The 25,486-nt window shown below is 45.6% G+C and overlaps 1 protein-coding gene across 1 annotated transcript in view; it reads left to right on the top strand.

Moving 5' to 3' along the window:
* Positions 1-958: 958 nt before the first annotated feature.
* LOXHD1 (lipoxygenase homology PLAT domains 1) overlaps positions 959-25,486 on the top strand; it is a 93,071-nt gene continuing 68,543 nt past the window's right edge. Inside the window, exons 1-5 of the mRNA XM_036418682.2 lie at positions 959-1,464; positions 4,142-4,256; positions 10,446-10,526; positions 11,000-11,184; positions 20,221-20,319. Of these exons, the coding sequence (XP_036274575.1) occupies positions 1,335-1,464; positions 4,142-4,256; positions 10,446-10,526; positions 11,000-11,184; positions 20,221-20,319 (610 nt within the window). The 5' untranslated portion in view covers positions 959-1,334. The remainder of the gene's footprint in view (positions 1,465-4,141; positions 4,257-10,445; positions 10,527-10,999; positions 11,185-20,220; positions 20,320-25,486) is intronic.

Genomic DNA, 25,486 nt, shown 5'->3' with positions numbered 1-25,486 from the left:
CCAAGCCACACGGCTAAGAGGTGGTGGTCAGGCCCAATTCTCCCCGATGGCCTCATATGGTCAGGGCAGAGGGGTGAGAGTTGCAAGTGGATTGAACATTTCTAGTATTTCAGGATTTCCATAGAAACCTTACAACTCAGGTTGTAAGAAATCTTAATAAAATCCTAATTAAGTGTCTTCACAAAGTCTTAATAATGTAAAATAAGCAAGGGAGAGGAATCTAGTGACCCTAAAGGAAACTTTCCTTGCTGATCAGGGTAGAGAGGGGCCTCTGGGCACCAGTTGTCTTGCTCTGACTTAGAATCCCCCACATGGGGCTGCGGAGTGGGTTTGGTGTCTGCCGTGGGCTCCAGGGTTTTTTCCTGTTTCATGAGAGAGAATGCAAGGGGCAATAAATAGGACATATGGCGAACTCTTGTTAAACAGATGATGGTTAGTCTTGCCCATCCCGTCTGGCACTGTGGGTCACCGAGGAGGCAGTGGGTTTCCCCAGTGAACTTGACTTGGGTTTAGTGATGCTATTACTCACAACTCAGTGTGTGCTTTGTGGGTGGTCTGAGTGCTGGTCTGAGCAACATCTCTGAAGGGCAGCAGGTGTCCCCTGGCTGAATGGCCACTTTGAGAGGCATCAGTCTTGAGGTGGAAGCAGAGAGAAAGATAAGAAGGAGCCAGTGAGAACCTCACCTGCTCTGTAAGATGATCAGAGGTCATGAATAATGGAGAGACATGGATGCCTCTGAGTCCTGGCAGCTCGGCTGATCTGGGGCCTTGCCCTCCTCAGGAAGGTTTCAGGCCCAAAGACGTCATTCATGGCCTTTGAGACCTGGGAGGCCAGGGGGATCTTCACGGGGGAGGGGGGGGGGGAGGCCACCACTTGCCTTTGGCGGGGGGTGGGGGGCGCGATTCTGGAAGAGTCCCTGGGACTCCTTGCTGGGAGGCCAGGTAGGAAGCTGATGCCAAGGATTTGATTTCACCTGATTCTCCATAAAGGGGAGAGTGGGGGCTGATGGGAGGGGCTGGGAGGAAGGAGGACGGCCTGCTTTCAGTCCCCATGAATAAGAGATGAGGACCAAGGAGAAACCCCAGGGCAGGGGCAGGAAGAGGTGGCCAGCCAGAGAGGGTGGCAGAGAGAGGGGCCAGGGATAGGAAGGGCTCAGAGGCCAAAGAAGTGAAGGGATCAGGAGCAGCACTGGGGGCACAGGGTACTTCAGTGTGGGCTCTGGCCCCACCAGACGTGGGCACAGGAGCTCAGGGAGAGAGGGTTGAGGCTCCAAGGAGGTGCAGGGGGTTGGGCACAGTGAGCTAGCAAGTGCCAGAAAAGGGCAGCTGGCAAAATGATGCCCCAGAAGAAAAAGAGGAGGAAGAAAGACATTGACTTCATCGCACTGTACGAGGAGGAGCTGCGGAACTACGACTCAGAGGACAATGAGGACGAACTGGAGCATGAGTACTACAAGGCCCGAGGTGAGGGTGCAGGCCAATGGTGGGTGGGCAATGCGGTGCCTGGGAGCTCAGCCGGTGCTTTGAGGGAGGAATGGGAGGTCCCAGACCAGCCCCTTTCTCATGAATTATCCGCTGCATCTATGCTGCAACCCTTAGCATAGATGGGGCAGGTGTTACGTTAGGCCCCCACTGCTCGAGAGGCAAGGCGACCTGCCCTTGGTCACGGCCTTAGTGGCACAGAATGCACTGGAACCACAGTGCCCAACTCTTCAGGTTGTACACATCCCCAGAGCCATGTTCTAGCCTGGTCTACACGGTGTGGGCTGCTTCAGGCAGGGCCTGACCTGACCAGGCTGTGAAGGGATGTTGTGGGGAGGAGGCCTGACCTCTCATCACATGCCCAGTGGGGCTTGGGGATTCCTGTCCACTGTGGCCAATGGAGACAGAGATCTCTGGCTTTTCCAGAAAGAGGCTATGGTCTAGGTGGAAAAGGTAGTTGCTCTGGACCCAGGGCTTTATCCTTTTAGTCTCATGGGGTGCATGAGAGCTGCTTTGAAATGCTCCACCTTCTTGCCAGGTAAACCAGAGAAGGCACCTCAATGTATCTCCTGACTGAGACAGGGCCTATGAAGGGAATGACTCAGCAGAATGTGAGAGCCAAAGGGACTCAAGAGGCCATCCTACACAAGCCTCCAGCCCTGGGCCTCTCCTCTCCTACAACCAGACAGGGGTTGCCCAGGAAATGTTGAGATACAATCTCCCAAGGCAGCCTCCTTGAAACTGTGGTTAATGAGCTGATGCAGTGATGATGAGGAGGTGATTGCTGTTGATGATGACAACAATGGAGATGATGGTGGTGATGATTGTGATGATGCCAAATCCAACTCTTTATGGAATGCATGTTCTTCATCCAACTATGGAAGAGTGTCTGCAAGATAAGTTCCCAGAAATGGAAATGCTGCATCAATGAAAATGACTATTGAAAACTTTATTTTGATTTAATCCTTACCATAACCTTTCAAGGGAGAAATTATCCCTATTTCAGAGATGAGGAAGTTGAGGCTAAGAAAGTTGGTTGAAACCACAGAGCCAGTAATAGAATAGGATTTAAATACTGGTCCATTTAGTTTCATAGTTCATATCCATTTCATTGATTGCTTTCTCATTCATCCACCCAGGCAATTACTTATTGAGCATCTCCCACTTACCTGGCCGCCTGCTAAGAGCAACTGACTCTGACAGGTCTTTATGTGGATGAGGGGACTTCATGAGTTGGGGTCATTCCTCTGGGGTCAAACAGAATTTTATGTTTTCCATAATATATTTGTCTTCCACAAGATAGTTCTTCAGCTACCTAAATTTTTAATGTTTTGATTAAATTTTTAAAATTGAGAAATAATATATATGCAGCACAAAATTCATAAAGGTACAATGTGACACACTTTTACATCCGTGCATGCTTGTGTAACCAACATTCAGAACAGGACACAGAGCACAGCCAACCTCTAGAAAGCTCCTTCATGCTCCTTCCCCGAGGTAGCAGCTTTCCTGATCCTATCACCACAGATTAGCTTTTTCTGTTCTTGAACTTTATATAAATGAGATCATGCAGTATACTTTTTTGGTGTCTAGCTTCACTTTCACTCAATATTATATCTCAGAGACTTATCCATGTTGTGACATGTTATATAGTTTGTGTTTTTGTTGTTGTGTACTATCACATTTTATAAATGCATCACCTTTGATTTAACCTTTCTACTATTGATGGATTCTTGGGTTATTTCCAGTTTTTAGCTATTATGAACAAAGTTGCTACAGATCTTGTACATATCTTTTGATGAACACATGAACTAATTTCTCTTATAATTATCACTGAAAGTAGAATTAGTGGGTCATAAGACGGACATTGTGTGTAGTTAGCAGGGCTTGTAACAATTTACACTCTCACTAGAAATGTCTGAGAGTGCAATGGCCTCATATTCTTACTGATACTTAGCATGATCAGTCTTTTTCTTTATTTCTTTTTTTTAATTATTATTATTTTAAAAGTATATTTTATTGATTTTTTTTTTTTTTTAACAGAGAGGAAGGGAGATAGAGAGTTAGAAACATCGATGAGAGAGTCATCGATCAGCTGCCTCTTGCACGCCTCCTACTGGGGATGTGCCAGCAACCAAGGTACATGCCTTTGACAGAATAGAACCCGGGACCTTTCAGTCTGCAGGCTTATGCTTTATTCACTGAGCCAAACAGGTTTTGGCATGGTCAGCCTTTTTCATTGTAGCCATTCTGCCACAGGGTAGTATCCTGAGATTAATATCAATGCCCAGAGGGCAAAGAGGAAGGTGAAAACTAGATATAGGCTCTGTGGGTCATGCCTAGGAGGACATCCATGTGCTGGGCTGGAAAGAGCACAGGCTGGGCATCTGGAGGCCTTGCACTGGACTCTGGTACTGACACTGTGTAGTGTGTGACCTGGGCTTGCCCAGCCTTTCCTGTCAAATGAGTGTCTCACAGTAGCACTTGCTGTGGGTCTGATTGTGGCTCAGGAGATTGCAGGTTGTAGCAGGAGTTCATAGAGTCCTTTGCGTCTGAGCATGCCCTGCAGGGCTGGCAGGACCGATGGCTTCTCTTAGCCCAAGTAAGAATCAGGGTGTTTTTCTGAGTCTGCCATCTGTCTTCTCCTTTCCTCCTCCAGTGTATGAGGTGGTCACAGCCACGGGGGATGTTCGTGGTGCAGGGACAGACGCCAATGTCTTCATCACCATTTTCGGAGAGAATGGGCTCTCTCCCAAGCTCCATCTCACCAGCAAGTAAGTACCAACTCAGTCTGGGTCCTGGGCCAGTTGGAACCCAGGGGAGAAGACGGGTGTCCACAGGCATAGTAAGTGATAGGGGCCTCTGCTAACCACAGAGCAGGTGTCAGCCAGATCTCTCCCAGTGATTTTCTATCAACCTTCCTCAGCTCCTCTCCTGGTTTTTATGTTCAAATTATGCCCATTTTGAATCTGAGAATTCCCATGAATTCATATTAGCTGTTCCTTGATGTGGGAGAATAATACTCAGGGTCAAGTAGCCTGGGTCTAGGTCGAGCTTTACCCCCAGTTGCCATTTAACTTTGGCCAAATCTCTTGCATCCAAGGACTTGGCTTCCTCACACAACATCTGGAATTAATAATCTCCCTTTTATAAAACTCATAGGATTTTTGGGAAGAGGAGGCAAGACCATGCACAGGAGAAAGCCATGAGATTCAATGCTATGCACCCACAGCATATTAAACCTACCTGCATCACTCGTGTGTGTGTTTGTGCAGATGTGTTCGTGTGTGTCTGTGTGTGTACACACCAGTTTCTCCCATTTCATTGTAACCCATTGTAACCAGTGGGTGCTCTCTCTTCTCTTCGATCCTTTCCCCCTACCACACACGTGCACACACAGATATATGCAGTAACACTTAGCAGAATGACTGAATTCCAGAGATGTCTAGGGGCCTTACGGATGGCTTGGGCATCTGGCATTCAATCTGTGCTGAGTGGCACAGGGGACTGATCATCTGTTCCTGGGCCCACCCTGTCCATCCTTCTTTCTGCTGGAGCAGCTCAACTTATGGTTGTTTTCCTGAGAATCTGAGTCAGATTCTATTTGCGCCAAGAGCTCCATAGCCAAGGGGAATTTTAAAACCACCAAATCTAATTCAACCATTCATGGGAAAACTGAAGCCTAGAGAGGAACAGGGAGCAGCTCTAAGTCATGGAGCTTGTTGGTGGTAAAGCTGGCCCTCCAACCCAGGTCTTGATGTTGACATTTTCCTTGAGCACATGGCCTTGTGGCCCAGGCAGGAATGGGGAGGCCTCCTGGGTTCCAAGTTTGATCTCTGGGGTTAATGGCGTGGCACCTCCAGTGGTGACAGGGCAAGCTGTTGAAGGGTTGGGTCCACAGTCCAGGATATTCCTGAGTTCTGGGTTTAGCAGGCTGACGAGGCCCTGGGTCACATGTTTGCCCTGAATGTGGGTTGTGGTGTGAAGGCTGCAGCGTCGAGGCTGGCATAACATCCTACTTTGTTTCTGCAGAACAGGGTACCTGCCTCCTTGCACTGTTTACACTGCAGAGTGACTCGCTTGTGGAGCCTTTCCCTTCAGTGTCGTGGGCACGGTAAAGAGAAGACATGAAATGCCCATCCTCTTTGCCATGTGACCTCCCAGAAGCCACTCCTCTAGGGAGAAGTGACTAGACCTTGGGGAGTTGGCCAACTTGGTTTTAGAGTCCCCAGCCTGTCTTTTTTAACCAAAAACAACCACTTTTTTTTTTTTTTTTTCGTGGTGGCTTCTCACTGTCTTTCCTTCTTTCGTGCATCCAGCCTCCTCAGACTCTTCCTCCTCACCTTTTTCATTTGTCAAAATATCCTCTCAGGAAGGGCCCCCAGGAAACCTTCTATAACCAGGTGTGAAGCTCTGTCCCTGGGCCTTCCTTCTCAGCGGGGAAGGGGAACCCACATCCGGGAAAGGGGTCTAGAGCACGAATGAGCCAGCAGGGCCAGGAGTCTCCAGGCTCTGCTGATACCACATGGAGTCACCAGGCTTTCCCGCTCGCCCCACAATAGGAAGCAACAACCCACTCCACCCCCATTCACCCCAAAGTCTGCTGACAGGTTCCTTCTGTGTTTGTATCACACTCCAGGGAGGGAAGCAGGAACACAGGTCTGGCCAAGACTCCAGTCTGGCTGGTCCTGAGGGTTCTGCTGGACCCATGGGGAGTGGAGGCTTCAGGGCTGTGGGCATGTTTTACACTGTCAGCTGTATGCCCTGGAGAGGCAGGAGGTGTGTGTAGAGAAATGCCAGGTAGAGCAAGAGGATGAGGAGAGGTCTCCTTGTGCATCCCATGTCTATCTCAGTTATTTGCAAATAGTCAAAGCTCAGAGAATGAGGTGGGATCAGAGTGACTAGAGCAAGAATTTATAGGGGAGAATAGGTCCTCTGGGCCTCACATGGTGGAAAGGACTCAGATAAGAGAGGGGGTACTTATCTGAGAGAGTGTACTAATGGAGAGAGGGTACTTAGAAGGGGTACAGCTTGCAAACATATAGGTACTTTAGGAGCACCACAGGACCATGGGAGCTGGGAGGGAGCCTTCTGGCTACATGAGGGCAGAGAGGAGGCAGGTCAGAAAGGCAGGGAGGACCAGACTTCGAAGGTCTTACTTGAAAGTTGATCAACGGAGGTTCAACTTACTCTTTGTCCAAGAAAGATTAATCTGACCCTGATGAGCAGGTACATGGGGAAGGAGGACACTGTAGGCTGGCCGCTGCAGGACCCGAGACAATGTCTACAAAGAGAATCATATAGACACAGTCCTCACCAGGACCCCTTCCATTTGGGTCTGGGAGGGAGCATTGCTTTCCGGGGAATTCCAGGTCCCCGTGTAACCCAGCTGCAGAGGCCACGGGGTCACCGTGCTCCATGAGGTGTAGATGCAGTTATCTCAGCCCACCCTCACCCCCACCAGTCCCTGTGGCCTGCTCAGAATGCCCACCGGTGCCCAAATCTCTCATCTCACTGTCTGTGTTGCTCCCTCCTCATTGCACAGTGCCATCCCAAAACAAAGCCTAGTGGTAAATATCTTAAAACGGGATAGCAGGCCCCTTAGTCTTGAAAGTAAGCCACCACCTTTCTGAGAATTCCTCCCTGACCCCTTTCTCCACAGCTCCAGCCATGTGACCCACTCTGTCTTTTTCTCCAGCTTCTTCCATGTCCTTCTCTCCCCTCAATTCCTGTTCTCTCTGTGCCTTTTGTCCTAGGCCCCAAGATTTTCACCTTCCAACTCCCAAATGGCTTATCAGGATTTTTTTTCTCAACACAAAATGATTCCTGTTGCAAGAACTTTCATGCCTATTGCTGGCAAAGGCTGTGACTTGTTCATTTAGATTCCCCCATAAGCTGACCTCCATCCCGACCCCCACACCAGTTAAGTGCCAACAGCCATGGCCTGGGAGTTCTTTTCACCATGACCCAGAACCACCCCAACACTGGGTCACGTGTTCAGAGTATGGCAAAAGGATGGGATCTCATGTGTCTTCTGGAACACTGTTCTCCTGTTGAGAATTCACCCCTTGAGAGTGTCAGAGAATGCCTGGCATTTCAGCCCGCTGGCTCTGCCTGATTGGTGGCTAAAATGCCTTGTGGGCCTGTAAAGGCTCCTCTGGGTGGGGGCCCTGGGCAGGGATGTGTGTTCTGCATTAGCCTTCATTTGCAGATGGACCAGGAGCCACAGAGAAGCTGCAGTCTCCAACAGGAGGCGTGAAGAAGTCTGTTTCATGTTTCCTTTGACTAGGGAACCCTGTCCTTTGCTGTCTCCACCCTAACTCCAGTTGGTTTTCTGAAACCCAGAGGCACTAGCATTCTGATTCACCAGAAGTGTGGATCCCGGAATCTGACCCTCAGTGGATTGAGATTGGGCCTCATTGGGGATTATGCAGGCCCCTTCCTGAGAGAAGGGAGTCTGTGTGGCCCTGCCTGGGTCCTTTCCTCTTCCTCCTTGAAGGAGAGAGATGTCAGCGATGCCGAAGGCCTTCCTCTTGTCTGCCAAGATGATGGTCTCCATCTCATAGACACCGTGGACCATTGCTTTGTTTCCATGATCCCCTGGACGGCTGCAGCATGGTCCTGAGAGGCTCATCTTCGATCTTTCTGTCCCAGTCTCCCTTCTTCCATCTTGTTTTCTAAAATTTGTTTGCTGAGTGACTAGAAAGCACCACGACCAAGCATTTAACATGCTGGGATGTACAAATCCACATTCCTCGGGGTCAGTGTACAGGGTCTTTCTGAAGGCGCAGAACCCCCTTACAGAGTGCAGCTGTGAAAGCCCCTCTTCTGGAATGCTTGTCAGAGGCACCCCAGAAAGCCTGCTGCTTTTCTTCCAAACCCACACCTTCTCTTTTCCTTTCCAAGTCAGCCTCCTCTTCTAAACATTGGCCTTGGCCGTTTCCAAAATCCATGGGCCCTGAGTACGTGAAGTCAGCAATCCTCATGCTCATTCCAAAGGCTTTGCCACAGGCAGCTGTGGGCCAGGGAGAGGGGGCTGCTGAGACGGGGCTGTGCTTTCCTCATAATTGCAAACCCAAGACCCACTCCCTTCAGAAAACTAAAAAACATATACAGACCAGAATAAATAATAATTAAATAAATAACCAACACTTCAGAACAGTCTTTCCATGTAGACATTTTTCTGTAGGAATCTCCCAGTCTTCATTGTTTTTAAATGAAATTAGTGTCCTGCGTATTGTTGTTCTGTTTGTACGTTGGGTTTTAACCTGCCTCCCTTTTTAAAGCCTCTATCATAAACTTGTCTCTGTTTCATGAAATCTTCTTTTATAACAGAATTTTCAGTGGCTGCATAATACCCCATCCGATTGCTCCCCAGGATGACTGGTTTGTAGGGTATTTATCTGAGGTAAAGACTCTTATCTATTCTAAAATCCCTTTTTTTGAGGGGGAAGGGAGTCTCATTTGTAGAAACATAAAATGCCTCTTATTCCTTTCTATGTTTCCATTCACGTTCTTCTGGCACAGGGTTGATGTTCACTGTTTTCCAAGTCATTTAATCACCACCACTTTGACTCTGAAACAAAGCATGGGTGTGCTGTTATTTTCCCTAGGATGTGGGGACCTGACAGGGACATTCAGCAGGCCTGGGAGTGGGCCCTTGTTCTACCTCAAAACTAAGAAGGTCGGCCACTCTCCCCTCCTCCCCTCTGTGCCCAGAGACACCTCTGGGGCCTCTTTTCCCTGACAAGTTGCCTCAGTGTCCACAGTCAACTGGTTTCATGAGCTCTGCATTGCTTTAGGGGGGCCGTGGGCCCAGGTCTCATGCTGTGCCCACCACCAGAAGGAGACTTCACCAGGGCAGAGTGCTTGCCAAAGGGGTTCTATTTTCAGAGTCACAGCTTTCGAGTCTGTAGAACCTTAAAAGCCTTTTGCTACTGAGAGAGCTTCTCCCCTTGTTGCCTTGGGGAGAAGACCCTTAACCTCATTCTTTATTTGGAAACATATTGATGGCAATAAATGGGCATAAGTGTCTGGGCCTTTCTTTTCCCATGGGCTGTAGGAGCTCTGAGGGAGGTCTACAGCTCTCAGCCCCACAGAGGCATCACCGTGGGGCAGGAAGAGCTGCAAGCAGGCTGAGCTGGAATGGCAGGATCCTGGCCCACACAGAAGACAGAGCAGATATTCACATGCGATTCAGGCTTTCACTCCTGGAGGACTCCATGGTGCAGCTGCTCCAGCCCTCTGGTGTCTAAGCTGATGGGATCTAGGATGCTCCTGGGCTGAACTTGCCTGGCACCTCACTGTGTAACATCTCAGGTTTACCTGCTTCTGTTGCACCATCTGCAGGATGCCAGACATGCCTTTCCTCACTGCCCCACTTCCCTGGTTGCTGATTTGGTTGAGTGTTTCCTTTCTTGTTGGAATGGCAGGACCATGGACTCCCACCCAAGGTCTGCATCCACTTGGGGCTGCCATTGTAATTCTCCCCAGCAAGAGCAAGGCAAGAAAGGAGAGACCAGGAGGCCTGCAGACCCGAGAGCACCATGGCATCCATCACGCCTTCCTTCCTCCCCCACTGTCCCAACCCAGAGCTACCAGAAGGCGTTCGATCATGGCTTTGGAGAGCCAGGTTCTGGTCCCAATTCTGCAATCAACTAGCAGTTTACTTGAGTATAGCATGGAACTAATTATTGCCTGCTGTGCTTGCCTTAGTGGTACATAACAAGGATCCTGAGAAGCTGGGTGTGAAAGCAAGGAATGAATACTCACCGGCCTTGCCCCTGCCTCTTCAAATCACGTCAGAAAGGAATCTCAGAATGGGATCGGTTGCTTGCAGCACATCCAGGAATGGGACGGTGGAGGAAGAAGGGGATGCCAGCCCTTGGCTTTCTTCCCGGGCCTGTGAGCACGCCTGTTCTAAACTATGTGCATGTTCTAAGCTATGTGCATGTTCACTGCAGGAGCAAATCTGCCTTTGCGAAAGCCAACGTCGATGTGTTCCGGGTGAGAACCAACAACGTGGGCCTCATCTACAAAATCAGGTGAGAATCTGGACCCTGGCTGGGGTGAGATGGAGGCAGGTAGATGAGATGGAGGCAGGTAGATTAGGAACCCACTTCACAATTGACATGTTACTACTCTTCTGGTGTCATTTGTGGAGAGGCCAAAGGCTTGAATCTTTTCCTCCCACCCTGAGTCACAGTTTTCTAAACTTTCCCATTAGAGATGCAATTCTCTGGGTTAAGGCAAGTTAAGGCAATTTTTCACAAACTTGGGAAATGTGCTCTGAGAGACAGTAGTACAGTGGTTAGAGGCAGACTGAGACAGTCTAGACTTATTAACATCATTAATAAGCATATCCATCTTGCAAGTTATACCCATCTGGAGTTCCAGAGGTAAAGTACCAACAACAATGATGGAGCCTTTCCTTAGAGTAAACAATTGGGAATTACAGCATGAAAGGGGAGTCATCTCTGTGCTTCCACTGACAGTGTGGATGTCTGCTTCTGCCCAGGATTGAGCATGACAACACAGGCTCCAACTCCAGCTGGTACCTAGACCGTGTGATTCTGACTGACACGAAGCGGCCTCACCTCCGTTACTACTTCAACTGCAGCAGCTGGCTGAGCAAGGTGGAAGGCGACCGCCAGTGGTGCCGAGACCTGTTGGCTAGCTTTAATCCCATGGACATACCCACAGGTGAGTTCCAAGCTGATTTACCCACTGTCCTGCCCTGCTGGGGCTGGGCTCAACCAGGCCTCTGTCTTGCATCTGGGCAGTCCCACCTCTGCTTGCCACCTTCCAGGGTCTTCCTGCTGTCTAGGGCCTTGGTGAAGCCCCATCTCTTCCTTGTGGCCTTCCCAAGAACAAGCTTACTGGCATATGGGAAGTGGGGAAATGTCAGTGGACATTTGATGGAGGTGTGGGTGAGAGCAGCCATGAACACATCCTGTGTTTCAACAACTCTTGTTAACGGGTATCTACCAAGAGTCCCTCTGAGTTTAACGTCAGCATTTACTGCTCTCCTATTCCATTACCTCCCTTCTGATGCCAAGGAAGGCAGGTTACAGTCAGGGCGTGGTGGGTGAGAATCAGAACTGGCTCCTTCCAGCGTTCCATCATGCTGCCCCTGGCTCCTGATTTTCATGAGTGAAACAACTTATTTCAAGTGCATGTCTGGCCAACGGCCTTAAATTCAATCATATTAGCTCAACAGGACTCAGGGGAACAAAGCATGTAAAAACACACACTGTATTCTATGTCCCATATTATCTCCTTTTTGTTCCTTAAAGTTCTGACCTCTTCACCTCGCCCCATTATTAACATATTTTTCCAAAAAGAGACTAGCACATGTGGGTACATTCATCATAATATCCTGGTCACAGAGTCATGGGCCATCAGAGGCAAAGGCATGTGGCAGCCAGAAGTGACTTACCCGTGGTCACAACAGAAGGCTGACATACCCTTAGATTCTGCCTTCCAGCATGTACCCTTGGTCTCCAAGTGCTGCCTTCTCTTGCAACCAGCTGGGCAAAAACAGACATATCCTCTGTCCCAATGGGCTTCAGCCCTCAGTTTCTCTGTCTGCCTCTGATCTCCCATCTCCCATCTGACCTTGAACATTTGACTTGTTCCCCTGACCCCTATCATAACAACTTTCAAATGTATCTTTTTAAAAAAAAGATATATTATTGATTTTTTATTATAAAAATGAAACTTGATCATGACAGAAAAATTAGAAAATAGAGACACCCTTGTTGAATATCATTTGATCATATACATGAGGTTTTGTTTCTGGGCTCTCTGTTTTGTTCCATTGGTCTAAATGTCTGCCCTTATGCCAGTCCCATGCTGTTTTGATTATTGTAGCTTTGTAGGAAGTTTCAAAATAAAGATGTGTGAGATCTTTAACTTTGGTTTTCTTTTCAAAGATTGTTTTGTCTATTCAGGATTCCTTGATGTCTTCCTTCTTTTAATGCATCCTAAATTTTCATTAACTGTTTGTAACAGTGACAATATACTATATTGACTTCGCAATCAAAGGGCTCTTATTTACCCATAAGAAAAGAGGAATATGCTGCCTGCACCCCAATTTCTCAGTTCTTGCCAAGGACTTCAGGCTGCTGGAGAAAACTCCTGGATTCTCCTGACTTATCTGCAGTGAGTCAGCAGGAGTGGGTGTCCCAATCTTGGCTGGCTGGCTTCCTCCCCACATTTCAATGGGCTAGTACAGGAATCACACTTTCTGATTAAGAATCTCAGACACGTGTGCACTCACAGGGAGTCAGCAGCCATCCCTGTGCTTGTCTCCCTCTTAGAGTGGGCATCAGTGGTCCTGGCATTTCATGGGGCCCAGGGAAGGTTGGTAGGCACTTTTCCCAGCATAACCGTTATCCTAGGCTATCAAATTGTGTAGTGAAATTTACAGAAGTGTAGTGAGATTTTCTTCCTGCCATTGCCTCTTGACATTCCCTCCATTACCTTGAATGCCTGGCTTTGTTCTGCAGGATTTCTTCCAGCTTGTGTGGAATGTTGTCACCCTCTTGATGACCCAGAACCCATAAAGAGGGTAGAGGGCATCATGGTCCAGAGCTCCAAATCACAAGTCATAGAGTCCTAAGTTCAAATCCCAATTTACTAGCTACATGACCTGTGGACAGAATACTTCTGTAGCCTGTGTCTCATGTGTGTACATTTTGCAATTACTATTAATTTAAAATTCAGAGCACCACTAGGAGGTGAGGTTTATTACTATCTCCACTTTTCAGGGTTAGGGTTAGGTTATAGTTATGGTTATGGTTATGGTTATGGTTAGGGTTATGAATTAGCATTGGGGTTAGGGTTAAGGTTAGGGTTAGGGTTAGGCTTAGGGGTAGGGTTAGGGTGAGAGTTAGGCTTAGGGGTAGGGTTGGTTTTAGGGTTAGATTAGGGTTAGCCTAGCAAACTCCTTTTCAACTTTGAAGTCTTAGCTTGGGCCTCACCTCCTCTATAAAGACCTCCTGATGCCCCCTTCCTTTATGCTTCTATTGGCTTCCATTTAGAACATTCTATTCCTTTGCACTGTGATTACTTATTAGCCTAACTTTCTCCCCTTCATAATCTAGGCTCCTACATATTTACTCTGAGCACAGGGTCTGGTGCATAGACAATTCCCAATAAATGTCATTGGAGGAGCATGATCTGGCATCTTGAGCCAGGGTGACCAAGAGCAGGTCACTTAACTTCCTGGGACTTCTGTTTCCTCCTCTGTAAAATGGAGGCAGAGTAGATAAATCCCTTTTGGTCCTGAAATTCTCTGCTACTCTCCCCTAGGGCCTCATTCAAAGCAGTTCTCTTCTTCCCACTCTTTCCGGAGATGATTTTCTGCATTGCTACGTGGGAGCAGATGGGGTGGGCGGGAAGCTGCTGTGAAATTCAGAGGAGAGTGATGCACGGCTGGCCCAGCTCTTCCCACCCGGAAGTTCTCACCACTGTGAGCCCATGGGCCCAGAACAACGTTTGTAGGGTTCTAAGAAATAATGACTCCTAACAGCATCTACAGCAACCAGAGCACAGAAGGCCTGGAGAACATGAGTTATGCTAAGGGGAAATATCAAGGAAGGGAAGAAGATTGGGAAGAAAGGTGCTTCCCACGAGTTTCAACTGCAATCAAGGTCACGAGTCCATTCCCAGTTGTCTAGACAAGCTTGCCAGATTCTAGAGGCAGGTCCTGGCACTGAGTGGCTCCAAAGTCCTTTCCCATTCTGAGAGAACAGAATCCTGAGTCTATGCTTCTCAAAGTCAAAGCAAGCCTGAGAGCAGGAGAAGAAGTCAGAGAAACATCAGAATAGCAACAAGAGTAACAACCACCATGATTTACTGAGCACTTACTCCATGCCCACAGTGCACTAAGTCCTTTATATTTATTGCTCCAGTTAATCAACTCAACCAGTTTATGAGTGAATTAATGTTATCCCCATTTTACAGATGAGGAAATGGAGGCAAAAAGCTTAAGGCATCTGCTCATGCTCACATAACTGGTGGAGTGGCAGAGTCAGGATTTGACCACAGAGTATTAGCCAGAGTGAGCACAGTGAGAGTCACAGAAGGGGTTCCCACCTGTTTGGGCTACCGCAGGCTTGGAAAGTGGGGGTAAGGTGAAATGACAGCTAAGAGAGCACCTTCATGTCCAGTCCCTTGAGTCCAAATCCGAGCTTCACCCCTTCTAACTATGGGGACTTGGTTAACTTTCTTAACCTTCTGCTTTTATTGCCTCATCAGTAAATGGTGACATCAGCAGCATTTGGATCTGTCATGCTGAGGATTAAATGAGATGATAGGTGTGACTAGCCCATAGTAGGTCCTCAGCAACCATCAGAGGCTCCTATTATTATTTTGATAAGTTGGTGTGTGTGCAAGAGCAGCCAGGTTGAGAGAGCAGAAAAGTTCCAGTACTATTTGAAGAATGGGGAGAATCTGCCTGAGAGATTGGGCCTCTGGCCTGAGGGAAGACAGAGGAAACCTTTGGGGGCAGCATGGCCGTTGTTCAGTGGCTGTGACCCAGCTCCTGGCATGCAGCATTGCTGCTCATCCTTGGGTGTGTTGACCATGCCTTCTCCATGCCTGGGTAGTCTCCCCACTGAATTTCTCTCCTTCAGGTTAGCACCTGTCATATCTCACTTCTCTACATCTGGCTCTCAGTGAGTGGAAGTGAGGGGTGTCAGGGTGTGAGCCATCGCAGATTTGAGGGAGTGTAAAATAAAGTCCTGTCATCCTCCTCCCAATGCCCTCCCTACTCCTCACCTGCCCAAAGAAATAAGGCCCTGGTCTAATCACACGGGGTCTGAGAACAGGTGAAAGGCAAGGGAAAGACACTCTGTGAGTCAGTTCACCACCAGTTCATTCATGATTCTCTGCTTCCTAAAAAAAGCTTTCTCTGAGGCTCAAGTGCTGGTGGGCGTGGGAGGGTCCCTTCCTGGGCAGGCAGGATGGAGGCTTCGTTACAGAGCATTTGCTTGATTTCTGTTGTCATGAACACGATGAGCAGCTTGGCTGGCTCAGCGTGCATGCGGTACCAGAATGGGGGGTTCCAGCTCCGCGTGACTGTGCCTCCCCCGCGCCCACAGTGGCTCTATGGAGATGTATCTTGTCATTGCCATGTGCCGACTGTTCCAGACAGTGCAGGGGAGGCCGTGGGGGCGGCTGGCGTACCAGACGGAGGAGGCAGCTCGAGCCTTTCGTTGCCTGCCTTTTCTGGAAGCCCATGCAGGCAGCTTCCGGCCGGCCTACAGGAGACAGATTTCCCATTTGATGGGAGCAGCCTGGGCCTCTGTCATGGGGCCAGCAGAGAAAAAAAAAGAAAGAGGGCAACACTGGGCATGTGTGTCCCCCGGGCAGGGCAAGAAGGACAGACCACCCTCTGCTGTGGCCTTGAGGCAAGCAACTTATCTTTAAAAAAATTTTTTTTTTTAATTAAATTATTATCTGTGTACATATACGATCCTCCCTCGCGCCCCCCCCCCACCCCCCGCATACCCTCCCCAAGCAACCTATCTTTAGGCTGCAACTACCTCTGTCAGCTCAGCCCAGCTCTGATTTTTGGGAGGCACCACGTGATTAACTGAATCCCCAGTCTATATTCCTTGCTGTCCCCTTTTCAGATCAATGCCAACTTAGCTTGGCCTCTCAGAGCTCACACTGGCTTTAGTGGAAGAAGGCTCCTGCCTGGAAGGTAGGGTTGTGGTTGGGTTGTGCAGGCTGAGCTCTGCACAAGTGCTTCTCTGTGAGGACACAGTTGTAGATTTTTGCATTTCTTATGACAATTATCCAACAGATGGCAGCAATGTGTCTTGAGGAAGGGACAAAAAAGGTTTTCTCATTTGTACAGAGGCACTGTGTGGGCTGCTGGTCTTGCCGAAAGGCCAGAGAAAACACAGTGCTGGGAGTTTCATGCCAGATGATATGCCAGATGTGTAAGCCATGGGCCAGCCTTGGCTCAGGCAGCAGTTCCCATGCTCCATCACTAGGCCTTGTTCCTCGCCAGCTTGCTCAGGGTGAGGAACACCGTGCTAGCTCCTCCTTCAACTTGACCTCTCCCCTCTTCCCAGCTCTGCTCCTTGCTTGCCCTCAGTTAGGCAATGAGTTAAAGGCACAAAGCCTAACATTGAAGAACTGGTGCTTCTATCTGTCCCCGCCTTCAGGAAAGTCCAGCCCATGCTGGCTTCTCACTGGACTCAGGGAACTTCAGGCTTAGCTCAGGCACACAGCATTGTGGAGGCAGGGACAGCTAGCCCTTCCTGCCCACACTATGCCTGGGACATGCTCCTTCTCACCTCTTCCACCTCTGAGAAAGGGCAACAGTTCTCTAACATTTGGAGCCTTGAACTGCTTAGCTCGTGGTTAGGATGTGCCATGATTGCCCTGCAACCAGCAGCTGGCCATGCCAGCACCAGGCAGCCTTGCTCCCTCTCCAGGCCCTGGAGCGCTGAGTTGCACACAGCCCTCTGCCTAGAGACACACAGACCCATGCTGAGAGCACATGGAGCTCCAGGCAGGGGCTGCCAACAATGGCCTGCGGGCCAAGCACTGCCTGCCACCTGTCTGTGTGGCCCTTGAGCTAAGAAAGATTTTTACATTTTTAAGAGGTTGGAAAAAAAAAATCAACACAAGAATAATATTTCACAACACAGGAAAGTTATATGAAATTTAAATGTTTGTGTCCATAAGGTTTTATTGGGATACAGCCATGCTTGTGTGCCTTTACGTAGATCATGCATGGTTGCTTTAGTGATACAGTGGTAGAGTTGAATAGTTGAGGCAGAGACCACATGGCCCATACAACCTACAGTATTGACGACCTGGCACTTTCCAGGAAAAGTTTGCTGGTCCCTGACAGAGAGCACAAGAGGCCAGGAGTATTCCAGAAAGAGCCCTGGACGTGGAGACGAGAGACCTGGCCTTGATCCCCTCTTGCATCATTTCACTGTTGTGTGACCTCAGGCATGCAACCTGCCCTCTGAGGCTCGGTTTTCCTCATCTGTAAATGAGGATATCAACAGGACCTGCCCCTCCTGTGTCATGTGGCCATTGTGGGGATCCGATGACTTACAAGGATATGCTAATGCCCCGAGAGCTATCAGGCCTGTGTGAATGTTCAGTATGATTTGCCCTAGAAGGGGGGTCAGCCTTGCCCATTCTCTTTCAACCTTGGTTCCTTATCATCTTTCTCCTTTCTGACCTCAGGGCAGGGCAGAGATTTTCATAATCCCTTCCCCTCTTCCAGTGTTATTACAAGATCCTGTTACCAGGAGGGCAGCCAGGTTTCATAGGTGGGCATTTTGCCCTCTCACTGACCATCAGATCTAAGGGGTGGACTCAACTTGTCAAAATCCACTTGCAACTGGATTGTGCTCAGGGAGATGCTGCTCACAGGAAATCCTGAGGCTCACAGGACCCTTGGGGAGCAGGGTTTGACACACTGCTGACAGTTTGCCAACGGAGAGAAGGGAGCTCTACTTTTATTCAGCTTGCTCTTTCATCGATATATGCATTTAATTATAATTTAGTGTTGGCACAGGGCCCTAGGCCTAGTTGGGAAAATGACAAATCAGATAGTAAGATAGACTGGGGTTCTACTTGAAGAGGAAATGTAAAAAAATAAAAAGGAGGGAGAGCTGTAATCTCATCAGCCTCCTTGTTGCTTTAAAGAGCAGCTGTGAGGTGTGGCACCCCTTTCCCCTTGGTGTGAAGGGCATCTGACATTCAGGATTCTGCTCTGTATTCAGCCAACTGAGGGGTGCAATTCTGAATGGTTCAGAATCTCCAGGACCACATTTTGCCATAGAAAGTTCTCAGAGGTTAGAAGGCTGACCGCCCTTGTGCCTGACTCAACCTCCTCCTGCACTGTGTTCCCCTGGCTTCCCAATCCCTGGGCATGGCCTCAGACAGAAAAGCCTGGAAGCTCCTCCCACCCCAGTGCTGTCTGTTCTCTGGATCCCTGACCCTTGGCTGTCTCCTCGTTGCCTCACTTCAGCTCTGATGCTCAGCTTGTGGGTACTTGCCCAGCACAGGGATGCTGTGTGTTCCCCAAATCCTGCATGGGCTCCTGCTTCCCAGGCCTCATCTAGCATGGCTGTGGGTAGTTCCACCATCTTCTGAGATGCCTCCTTCATCTCCTGGCTTCCCTCCACAGTCTGCAGGGTTCCCTTTCCTGGTCAAATGATGTGGAATTGCAGAGGGGAAAAAACCCTTAGTGTTCTCACATTCTCTCACCTCTGGTGTGTTCTTCACAGCATCTCTGACAGATGGCTGTTCACCCATGTGCTTGGCACCTGGTAACTGCCTACATGTCTTTAGGGATGAGAAACTCACTTCCCTAGGGGCATCTCATTGCTTGTTGGATAGCCTTGGCCACTAGAAATATTGCTTTTTTTGAGCTAAAATATCTTTCTTTATAATTCAACTCAATAATTTGAATTCCACTTTCTGGAATGATTCAGAATCTCTGCTACTCCTTCAAAAAATGCTCTCTAGCCCGCTCCCCACCAATCCCCCATCTTTTCTCCTGCTTCCCTGTGCCCAGTGTCCTCTGGAGTTCTGATGCCCCTTCTGATTGATCGATGTTCAGCAGTGGCCTTTGGGGACACCCCTGGTCCCCACCCCATTGTGGCATCACTGATCATCTTGCCACCCTGCTTCTGTGAAGGAAGCCCTAGATTGGTGCTGAGAAAGAATGTGAACCAAAGAAAAGGCTCTAAGAGGCCCTGCCAGCAAGGGGAGGGGAAAAAAAAAATCAATCTCTCCCCTCCCACTGAGTGGAAGGCCTCTGCAACTTGGAAGATGATCAAGAGCAGGATCAATTGGACATGGTCAAGGAGACCTGGACAGGGCTCTGCATGTTGTCAAATTTACATTGAGTTCTAGCCCACCTTGAGGTCAAGGCCAAGGCAGAGACATTTGAGTGTTCAATGAATAGAGCGAAAATACAAGAAGCAGATACAGGTCTTTAAATGGTAATTTCTAAGTGTGCATTTGCTGGCTACTATTGGTGCCTCTAGTCTTTGCATTGATTATAGTCTTGATAATTTTCATTTGCAGAATCCATTTTCCCCAATGAATTTTTACACTGTGATGAAGTATGGAGAACAGATTGGAGAAGGCAGAGTAGATAAAGGGGGTCTAGTATGAGGCATTTCAATATCCAGGGGAAATGTGCTGGGGTGGTTCAGTGTGGGCTGATTCATGCATCACAAGGCGACATGCTAGTAGATAAAAACTGAAGTCCACTCTACATCTGATTTATGCTATGCAATCAATTTAAAAATGACAATTTGACTATTTTCAGCTTTACTGAGCTATAACTGGCACATAACATTGTATAAGTTTAAGGTGTACAATGTGTTCATCTAATATGCTTATGTATTAGCAATGAACTGTCATTGCTTGGAACCAATGTCAGACAACATGTTTTTTTGCTCAGGTACTGACAGTGATCATGACAATTCATGCACTAATAGAGGGAAGGGTGGATGGTGTGGTACCCTGTTTCCCCGAAAATAAGACAGTGTCTTATATTAGTTTTTTGTCCCAAAGTTGCACTAGGTCTTATTTTCAGGGGATGTCTTATCTTTCCATGCGCTAGGTCTTATTTTCGGAGGATGTCTTATTTTCGGGGAAACACGGTAGTTACTTTGGGGCCTCTGTTCTTCTCTCCTTAGGATCCTAATGAACTTAGGCTTTCTCTGTCCTCATTCTCAGGTAACAGGTATGAAATTAAGGTGTACACTGGTGATGTCTTTGGTGCAGGAACAGATGCTGAAGTCTTCATCAATATCTTTGGAGAATATGGAGACACAGGTAATGGGTTTGAAATTCTTTTTTTCACAAACCATGCCCAGAAACTGCTTCTTAGGTGGGCTGTTTTCTTCGCTTCTTGCAGCCCCAGTCTTCTCTAGGCTTCTCTGTTGAGGATCTCTCTTCTTACGATGTGGTTTGTCAAGGACTCCCCTGAGCAATAGGATGTTCATCTTGAAAAATTTATGTGTGTAATGTGTTTTCAGGAAAGGATGTGCTTAGGCTTTGACTTGACTTAATGTTGTCCTGCACCCCAGAGCGTATCCAAGTTCCAATCCCCAGGGGGCTCATTCTCACTTACCCTCTTTGTCTCTCTAAGCTGCATGTCCATCTTGAGTTATATTTTGGGATGTGGCCTGGCCTGATACAATGAAGTGGTTTGGGGCAGATCAGAATGGGGCCAGGGATAGAATTAGAGTTGGCCTCATAGATGGAGCAGGAACGGAGGACACAGACACAGCTACAGGTGTTAAAAGGAAATTCAGGCCAGAGGAAGTAAGGCAGATGTTTCTCTCCTGCTTCTGCCAATTTAATGGGAGAACATAGGAGACAGTATAGCTACCGAGACATGTTAATTTTGGACACAATATATTTTAAAACTCAAAATGCATTGCTGAGCTTAAAAGAATAAAAAAGGTCTCCAGGTGCTGGAAATGAAGAGGGAACTCAAAACCAAAATATTAGCTATGAATTGATGCTGTGGCTTTTGAAAAGAGGGAGCTTTCACACTCAGCAATCTACAGGGTGGATTTTATTCCATTTGAGGTAATAAAATGAGCTATTGGCTCTTCATGAGGCAAAATATGCAAAATTAGAACCACACATAAAGCCAGGAATCTTGAAGGTTCACAGGAACATTTTCAGTGAAAAAAAAATAGAACAGGAAAACATTTGCTCATCAGTATTGTAAACTTATCTCTGCAAAAACTCCAGATTTAAAAGACAATTGCTGGTAAATTGTTACCTTAAGCTTGTACCACACGTGAGCTTGAGGTTTGATTTTACACTACAAGTGTGCTTTGGGGACTTTCTTTCCCCCAAATACAGAAAATTGGTTCCATGCTAATAATACCCTTGGGTACTTAGCAGAAGAATTGGGCGACTTCCTTTCCCACAAATACAGAAAATTGGTTCCATGGTAGTAATACCCTTGGGTGCTTAGCAGAAGAATTGCGATTCCTATAGATGAAGTACTGAAGATGTATTCAGTTTCCAAAACCACAAAACACTTATGGACACAATTCAACATGGCTAAGCACCAATAGATACAACAAACAATGAGATTAACACACTCACACACACACCCTCTGCCACCCCCCTGCTGAATTCAGATTATAGAGTAACCCGAAAAAGGCTATAATTTAAGTATTTTAAACTATCAACATGAAATATGCAATTGAAGAAAATAACAGGTACCGTAAAAAAATATAGCAAACAAAAATACAGGACAGGTAGTTCAGTTGGTTAGTGTGTTGACTCAATATACCAAGGCTGGACAGGGCACATACAATGAATACATAAATAAGTGAAACAACATTTCAAGGTTTCTCTCTCTCTAACATCAATAAAATAAAATAAAATAAAATAAAATAAAATAAAATAAAATAATATAAATATAAATATAGGAAACAATATAGTGAATAAATATAAATGCTTAAGAAATGACTTAATCCACACCATTAGAAACTATCGAGTAGAGCATTTGCAAACTATAAGATAAATATGAGCAAAATATTCAGATGTAGCAGAGAGAAAAGGGGTTGGAAAATATAAATGAGAAGTCATGAGGCATGAAGGAGAGAATAAGTTCTGATATATGTTAAGCAGGAATTCCAGAAACAGAGATTATATAACAGGTGAGAGAAAATATTTGAAGAGATAATGGTTGAAAGTTCAAAACTGAGCAAAGATATGAATCTTCAAGTTAAAGTAAGAAAATGAGTCATTAAACAGGATAAATAAAAACATCCACATTTAGATACATTATGGTGAAGCCAGAGTCAAAGAGAAAGATCTTAAAAGTAACCAGATTTGTCAGGTTACCTTCTATAAAAAATTTAAATTTATTGCAAATTCCTATCAACCTATCGAGGGTATAAGTTCATTGAATAATATCTATAATATTCTGAGCAAGACTATATATCAATCTGGAATTCTGTACCCAGGTAGGTTATAATTCCAGAATAAGGGCATAGTTAAAGAATTTCCATGCAAACAAAGAAAAATGGGCTTTACCACTCATAGACCTATACTTAAACAACCCCTAAAAGAATATACTTAAAGAAAAGGGAAATTGTACCCCAAAGAAGGGTAGGATGTAAGAAACAAAAGTGAGCTAAAAAAATGATAATTATGTGACAAATTTAAGCAAGCATTGATATACAAAGCGATAACAATAATGGCTGTTATCAGGATATGAAAAACTGTGGACCCAAAACACTAAAAAACAATAATATTTGAGAAGGAAAGTAGATAATGATTGTTAAAACATAATAAAGTTCTTGGTCCCACTCCATTCTCCTATCCTAGGAGAGTAGAAACATTAAATTTAGGCTTTAATGTCAAGTATGCATATATAAAATTAATCACTGAAAATAAAAATGTATAATTTCTAAACAAATAGAGGAAGTAAAAATAATGAAAATTCAATCAATCCAATAGAATACAGGACAGGAGAAAAGAGAAATAATGAAAAGGCATAATTAAAAACAAAAAGTAAGATAAATATATAAATAATCATAATAAGTAGAAATAAATGAAACTCACCAGTAAAAAGATATATCTTCTCATATTAAATGAAAATAAATATAACTCAGCTTAAATGATACAAAAGGGCTGAGAATAAATAAGATGTGATAAAGTATTCCAGGAACATATCAGCAACAAGAAAGAAGTGGGTATAGCTATATTAGTATCCATCAAATTAATATTGAAGGGAAAATGTCTTGTTAAATATAGAAGTATATTAGGCACCAATAAAAAAACCAAAAATAAACATGGAAGATATGATAATTCTGGACTTACATAAACTTAGTAACTTATTCCAAAAATATGTGAAGTAAAAATTAACAAAATTCTTGGAGAAACTTGATAAATAATCATAATGGAATATTTTAACACACATCAATAATACGTTAAATGGATAAAATTTTAGTATGGCTACACAAGATTTTAACTACCCAGTTCATAAGCTTAATTTTATGGAAGTAGGCATCCAAATGGTGGAGAATACACATTTTTTTCCAAGTAGATAATGATAATATACTAAACCACAAAGCAAGCCTTAACAAACTCAAATAAGTCAATATCATTGAGACAATCATCTGATTGTAAGTCAATAAAATTAGAAGAAACTATAACCTTGCACTCCATTTAGAAGCAAACTTTAATTTTCATAAAAAATAATTCACATTTACAAAATTTAGGAGAATTTACAAGTCATTCGAACCAATAAGAGAGAAAGTTTAATAAAGTTGCTGGATACCAGATTAATATACAAAAATTAATAAAAACAATAAACTTTCATTTAAAATATGTGACTTCTAATAGTAATTATAAGGTAGTTAAGAATAACTCTAACAAAAAAGTTTTCTGGAAGTATATAAAATTTTATTTAAGGATATATAAGAATACCTAAACAAATGGAGAAATATATTATGTTCATGGATGAGAAAAAAAAAACACTTAAATTTATTAAGAAGTCAAATGTTCTCATATTACTTTAAAAATGCAGTGCAATTTTAATCATACTTTCAAAGGACAGTATCCTACAGCTTAAGCCACTAATAAAATTCATGTTCATAAAGAACTATGTATTGCCAAGACAATTTTGAATGTTGAGAAGTATATTAACAATATTTACAATAGGGGGATATTTACCCTGCCAGATATTAAAACATTGCAGATCTCTAAAAACTGCAGCAGCATCATATGGATGGAGAATAAACAAGCCAATGGAACAGAATAAGGGGTCTAGAAACACACATAGAGGCAGCATTATAAATCAGCATTATAAAAAAGGATGAAACAGTCAATTACTGGTGTGTGAACCATATGAGAAAAGGTAAAACTAGATTTTTTTTTTTTTTTTTTTTTTACCTTTCACCATATACAAAAATAACTTCCAGATGGGCTAAAGACTTACACATGAAACAACAACTCTATAAAAATTTTAGGAGAAACTTTAAGAGAGTGTCTTTTTTTAGAATGAGGTTTCTTCAAATATTCACTAAAAGCAAAAATAATAAAAGAAAGTATTGATAAATTCCATTACAACAAAAGAAGTTTGCATTATAAAAGACACCATAGACAAAGGAAAGACAATAAAGTATATAAATAAAAAATTTTAGAAGAGCAAGATCTAAATTATGTGTGTGTGTGTGTGTGTGTGTGTGTGTGTATATATATATATATATATATATATATATATATATATATATATATATATATATATATATGTAATATACTAGAGAGGCCTGGTGCACAAAATTCTTGCATGGGGGGAAGATGTCCCTCAGCTCAGCCTGCACCGTCTCCAATCTGGCACTCCTCAAGGGATGTCTGACTGCCTGTTTAGGCCCAATCCAGGTAGGATCTGGTGTAAATGGGAGTTGGACATCCCTCTCACAATCTAGGACTACTGCTCACCCGCCTGCCTTCCTGATTGACTCTAACTGCTTCTGCCTGTCAGCCTGATCACCACTCCCCTGCCAGCATGACTGATGCCTAACTGCTCCCTTGCCAGCCTGTTTGCCCCTAACTGCCCTCCCCTGCAGGCCTGACCACCCATAAATGCCCTCCCCTGCAGGTCTGGATCTGCCACCCCCAACTGCTCTTCCCTGCAGGCCTAGGTCCCCCCAACTGCCCTTCCCTGCAGGCCCAATCACTCCCAACTTCCCTCCTCTGCTGGCCTGGTCACCCCTAACTGCCCTCCTCTGCAGGCTTGATCGCTCCCACTGCCCTCCCTTGCAGACCTGTTCTCTCCCAACTGCCCTCCCCTGCTGGCCTTCTTGTGGTGGTCAGTGATTTTTGACCACATGGGGGAAGCCATCTTGTGTGTTGGAGTGACAGTCAATTTGCATATTATTCTCTCTCTTTTTAAAAAAAATATTTTATTGATTTTTTACAGAAAGGAAGAGAGAGGGATAGAGAGTTAGAAACATGGATGAGA

This window comes from Pipistrellus kuhlii, unplaced genomic scaffold, assembly GCF_014108245.1.
Source record: "Pipistrellus kuhlii isolate mPipKuh1 unplaced genomic scaffold, mPipKuh1.p scaffold_m20_p_6, whole genome shotgun sequence".
Lineage (NCBI taxonomy): Eukaryota > Metazoa > Chordata > Mammalia > Chiroptera > Vespertilionidae > Pipistrellus > Pipistrellus kuhlii.
Note: the sequence above shows the minus strand (reverse complement) of the source record. Positions and strands in the feature narration are given on the sequence as shown.